We start from the raw sequence: 6062 nt of genomic DNA, 5'->3' as shown, positions 1-6062 counted from the left end.
AAAAAAAAAAAAAAAAAAAGGGGAAAAAGGAGAATAAATCCCACTCTGACCTACTGTTCACTCCTTTCTCAATTGCAAAGGGCAGAGTTTGACCCCTTTCCCTCCCCATAATGAAATTAGCTAAATTTGCTTCTGAACAGTGGGTTTCAGTCACTTTCCCAGAAGACTGCTACTGGTTATAATACAGTTCTTTGAGAGAGATTAAAGGACACACTGCTGACAACACCCACCTCCTGCATACAGTGATATGGCACAGCTTCTAATCTATAAGAAGTCCTGCAGTTAATCCCCTGGCAAAATCAGCAGCAAAGTTTGACAGTACAGGTGCATTCCAGATAATTATTACAGACTCTCTCTTCACCTGTTCCACAGTTGTACATGGAGCTGAAGTGACATTTAGCAACAGTTCTTACTAAGGTTGTTCTTCACTTTCTGAAACATGTGGTGTTCTGGTGAATAAAAAAAATCCCAACCCTTCAAAAAAACCCCACGTTTATCCAGCCACATTCCAATGACCAACATTCTTTTAGTAACTTATTAGCTATTTCTCTTTGCATCTTTGACACCTCTGAACCAAATCTGCTATTTTTTTCTGTTCACTGAATGAAGCTTAAATCTTTGTTATCTCTGTTCTATTGATACTTTCCCCAGTATAACTGTACTTACCTTCTCCTGATCTGTTGCACAAAGACTCAAATAATTGAGGACTTGAGGTTCCAGCACACTCAAGGATTCCAGCAGGGCTGGGATAAGTTTTGGTGCATGAGGTTTCAGCATAGACCCGGCACTTTTACTGATCTTCACGAGAGTGTTAATGCTGGGAGAAGATTAAAGTGAAGGTCAACGGAGAAACATACAGACTTAGCTAAAAAACCTCTCTGGTCTGCTCTAACACAGTATGAACAAAAAGGCCAATCCAAGCCTCAGAAACACCAATATAAAACTACCTGCAAACAAAAAATTGTCTAGTTTCCTGCTTAAGCAAAATTATGCTCTAGCCCTAAGCTTCTAATGCCATGCTTTGGATGGAGATTGCTTACTTTGGCCAGGATAACACAAAGGGAATGGGGAAAGAGGCAGTACAACAGACAGATGTAGGAAGAAATAACACATCTTCATGTTTTAAAGAAGCTCTGGGCAAAGTCACCCCAGAGACATCCCTTGTCACTACCCAAGAAAAAACAAATTACAATGATCTGTTCAAATCTCACTTGTCAGTTTCAGACTGACCACATCTCTCCAGCTGCACTTTGATAAAGGGCTTTCATATCTTCAAAGCAGGTGAAAAAGTTCAATAAATATTAACTAGAATTCATCACAAGCTTTCTAACCTTCCTGGATAATTATGCTCAACACAAAAAAACCCCTATTTTTGCAAAGACCCAGGTCTGAATCTTCCACTTTTTCTGACCTTCAAGCAAATGAAGGAATAAACGAGGCTACAATGTGACAAGCATGTGAAGTCCCTACACATCAAGGGACATTGAACCGTTGCATGACATAAGTTGTATCTGAACAGTGTGACCAAATGCAGTCACCTCTGGGATGTGACCTGTCATTACTCACAACCAGTCCTGAAATAAGACCTGGCTCTTTCAAGAACTGCTACGGGATTTTTTATTTAGAAGCAGAAGAGATATTCCAGCCCTGAAGGACAGCCTCAAGCACAGCAAACTGCCTGCAGATCCGTTTGCCAGTTGTACAGGGAGAAAATAACTTCCTGCTGGGAACTGAATCTGGGCATTTGCAGAGAGGCCAGGCACTCCCAAAAGACAGGGTACTCGGGGCTATCATTTGAACTAAGTGAGAAAAGGACTCAGCAGGAAAGCTGTTTTGGGGGAGAAACTGTCACTTCAAAGACAGAACATGCTGCAACTCAGGTGAGGGTCACTGGGGAACTTACATGATGCAAAACTAACCTGAGAGATCGGACTTCAGCAACAGTGCTTACTATCCCTTTGTCCAGGAGGCAAGGGAGCAACACAGCTATCGTCTTCTGACCTGCTGCTCCTTTGGAGGGATCACACATTTTCACGCAGACCTGGGGACGGGTGACAACCAGTGTTGCAAGCACATACAAACCTCCTGCTCAGGTTAGAGTAAAGCATCATCTCTGTCAGGCAGAAGAAGCCAACTGCAGCTAGAGCAACTGCTCACAGCCAAACCCGGCCTCTGTTACACCTTCATCTTCCTCTCCAGGAGGCACCTAAGCCCTAAGCCACATCCCCAAAAGGAGTTTCAGATAGAGTCAGCTTCCAGAAAAGGCAAATTCAGAGCCTAGCAGGCCTTGATCTGCTTTTGGATAAAAGAGATGGACCAAATGACCTCTCAGTTGAGGGACAGACTATCTCAGCCACATGGATTCAACCATTCCACAAGGCAGAGCAGCAAGTCCCAAACCAGAACAGATTCTGAAATTACAATAATGTTTTGGGACCACATCAACACGTGTGCCATTGAAATGTCAGCTGCACGCATTGTGAAGCTTGTGATTTCAAATTTCTATTTCCACCAATGTGACTTTTTAGAGGAACAGCAAACAAAATATTAAGTGATATGTTGCTACTCTCAAAATATCTTGCGTAGTAACAGCATCAGAGAGTGAAGTCCAGGCTGGGTTGCTCTGTCACACACCAGTGACGTTCCACTGGGCTTGGTCAACTAAATCAGTTTGGCTTGGTCAACTGTTATAAAGTTTCCTTAAATACCACCCCAAGTGTGGAAAAAAAAGGACATTGGAAGAAAAAAACCAGTTCATTATATCCCTTCCCTGGTTGTACAGAACTTAATAGAGCACTATCCTCAAGCCGCAGAACTTCACCAGCACCTACAAAAGTGCAGAAGAGTATGTGGTCAAGCTTATAATGATTGCTTTCTTGGGGAAAGTTCTGCACCTTATATTAGAGATCTTTTCAAGACCAGACTCTATGGTAAACAGGTCAGTCCTGCAGACAGGATAGGGAATGATTACCTGACATCAAAACCATACACATCTCCATATGCAAATGATGAAATTAGAGTTTTACCTTGCTTAAAGTTTTCAGGGCTAGTTCTGCTGCTTTTCGCACAGTCTCCTAAAAAAAGAAGTCAACAATCCACTGTTACTATTTTTAAATCTTCTATAGAATGATTCATATTAATTGGTAAGTATAAAACTAGGGCTGATAAGACTAATGGCTAATACTTAATAGAATAACTTTCCAAAAAATTTTGGCTTTGGTCCACCTAAGTATCCAGTCTACTCATTGAGAAATACATTAACAATCCTGCCTGGCACTGACAGGTTCTCTGTGCTTGTGTCCACATTTATCTCTGTGATGCTATTTTCCTGGTTGCCCTTTTCAAAAACAAACAAAAAAACCCCACAAAACAGAACACCCCCTCCTCCCCCAAAATAATAAAACCCAAAACCAAACCCAAACAAACCAACGGAACCATCTACTGTAAAAATAAGTATATAGTGCTTTGGGTATTCCTTATTCCCTCCTCAGTAAGATACCTGCTGCTTAGTGGTGCTTTACTCAAGTGAATGTCTAGGACTAGAGAAAGGTGGACTAAAAGCAAACAGTAAAATTAGTGCAGCTCTGGTGCTAAGACTCTTTAACTTTACTTGTATTGATGAATTAAGTAGTACCCCTGGGTACTGAAACACAATCACCTGGACTGGTAATGTCTTAGGACATTCTTAGAAAAAAATCTGGCCTGGCCCAAGTAGACTTTCCCAAACCGTTTCCAGGTAAAATTCAGGAACTAGACCCTTCCCAAAAGGCAGTTTGCAGGCAGTTGCTCTATTTTGGAGGCTAATATAGCTCACTAGCACTGAGGCAAAACTGCTTAGTTGGTTTCAGTGCCCAGGAACATTTCTGAACACACTAAATCTACTAGTACACAGTATGCTTTGGACAACAGCTCAGCCTTGCTTAAGCCTCAGCAGAGAAGTCTGGATAGATTGACAAAACAGCTCAAAGCTGGAAGGAGCCGAGGACTGACTTCATCTGTGCAAGTCGTATAAGCATAGAAGCAGTCCAAAAGAAATGTTTCTCTACTCAAGAGTTAAGGAAATGCTTAGGAATTTTTTTATATCCAGGAAAAATGTTGAACCATCAAGAATAAGCACAGTAGGAATGAAAACCAACACTTAAAACCATGAGAAACATACACAAAGAATTTCCAGGGCAGCATGGAAATTTTAACTGCAAGTGCCTGAATTTGTAGTCTGCTCAACAGGCAAAACTTCCATTGGCTTCAACTTGACTTCTCAGAGAATCTGTCTTTAAACATCTCAGATCCTGGTCACTGTACTTTCTGTTGAAGATAACTGTTCAATTATCAGTTTCATTACCTTAATGTCATCTTGCACTCTAAACAGGATTTCCCAGATCTCTGGAAGCTTGTCGATAATGTCATCCAAAGGCCTTCCTCTTAGCAAGTCATTCAGTGCCAGACAGCTGCAAACAGGGAATTTTTATTTCCTTCACATTCTCTACTTTTGTGATATAGGTGCATATACAGACACGTTTATAAATATAAGTAAATGGCTAAAAAAGCCCTGAGAACTGTTTCACATTCCTTATTTTCCCCAAACCCTAATCTACTCTGTCATAAGAATATCTCCTTTAGAGGAGGAAAAAAAACGTTCAGCCAGTCAGGAGCAATCTGCAACAGGTGACAGCACGAGAGAAAGACTGCTGTGGTGAAAATTGATAATGCAAACATTCCAGGTACAAAATTGTTTCAGATTTATTTTCTGTAAGTATAGGACAAGAACAAAATGAAATGGCCTAAAGTCTGGAATTGAAATTAAAATGGAAGTTTTCAATACAGTATAATTACAAACTACTGTAAATCAAAAGCAGTTTATTAAAAATGCTATACTGGCTGGCATCCTGCTGCCAAGTACGTATACAACCAGACTGCCAGGATTTTCTAACACTGAATGTTGTTCAGTGTTATGTTCAAAATACACGCGATAAAAAATTTTAAGGCTGAATGAAGAAACTGCTTCAAGACTGTATCACACTTCAAGTGCAGACTACAAGACTGGGCTCTTACGAGTCTTTACCGAGTCCTCTTTCCCCCCCTCAGCTTCTTCAGATTAACAAATTTGTGGTGAAGAAGAGGAAAGAAGATTTAGAAGAAAAATCTGTTACTTTTCCCAGCAATACCTTGATTCCCTGATCCTCCACAGACTGCTGGTTAGGTTACTGATCAAATCCTCAAGAATTTCCTTCATGTACTTATCAACCTATTATGAAAAAAAAGGAAAAATCATGAAATAAAGATAGACCATGCAACCTTGTCCTATAATCTGTGGGGTAAAAAAACCAATAAGGTCCTTTTGGACAATAAAACCTGCTTTCAGCCACAGCAGATACACTAACACTCGCCTGAGCAGACCCCATGGAAACTTCCTCTGACTTTGCTTTAGACATGCCTTTCTCTGCACTGCTTCAGGGCTTAACACTGTGACAAGGACAAGGAGAAAAGACCCTCAGTCCAGTATCAACAGAACTGTTTAAGATGCAGCACTAAAAATGTATTAATAGGAGAAGCAGCTACACTTTATGAGGAACCAGGGAGAATGACTTCATACTAATATCAGCCTTGCTACGAGAAAAGATTTGCAAACCCAGTTCCAGGCCTTTCCAAGCCAGAGCAAAAGCATCTCATGAAAATCACTTATTCTTGAAATTTGTCTGGCAGGAGTTACCCTCAAACTGATGGAATAGCCTCTTCCCATGGGTCTCCTCCCACTTAAAAACTCAGGAACATATTTAGATGCTCTTGCTGTAGGAAGGGCATCCTAGGCCATAAGGATTCCTGAAGAGCTTCTCATAAACAATATCAAAGCAGCATCAAAATGTGGAAAAACCTCACTTAAAGTAAAGTAAATCATATACTTAAACATTGGCTGCACAAACAAAGTCTGTGATATACTTTCACATGCAAGTGGCAGTGGGAAACCTCTGTGCATCCTCATCTACGGACTCAAGCACCTCTTTCTCTGAAGGACAATACCTCACTCCTCTCTGCACAGCCTCTCCTTTCACAACAAGCAACTG

At 40.9% G+C, this 6062-nt stretch overlaps 1 protein-coding gene across 5 annotated transcripts in view; it reads right to left on the bottom strand.

The window, feature by feature from the left end:
• Positions 1–6062, bottom strand: part of KIAA0368 (KIAA0368 ortholog) — a 69393-nt gene that overhangs the window by 15894 nt on the left and 47437 nt on the right. For all 5 annotated transcript variants that reach the window (XM_014956412.1, XM_014956413.1, XM_014956411.1 and 2 more), the window contains 5 exons: positions 5166–5245; positions 4343–4448; positions 3027–3074; positions 1920–2041; positions 667–817 (listed from right to left, as the gene is read on the bottom strand). In XM_014956412.1, the coding sequence (XP_014811898.1) occupies positions 667–817; positions 1920–2041; positions 3027–3074; positions 4343–4448; positions 5166–5245 (507 nt within the window). The remainder of the gene's footprint in view (positions 1–666; positions 818–1919; positions 2042–3026; positions 3075–4342; positions 4449–5165; positions 5246–6062) is intronic.

Source organism: Calidris pugnax, unplaced genomic scaffold (assembly GCF_001431845.1).
Source record: "Calidris pugnax isolate Ruff unplaced genomic scaffold, ASM143184v1 scaffold262, whole genome shotgun sequence".
NCBI classification, from domain to species: Eukaryota; Metazoa; Chordata; class Aves; order Charadriiformes; family Scolopacidae; genus Calidris; species Calidris pugnax.
This window is presented reverse-complemented; position numbering and strand designations above follow the sequence as displayed.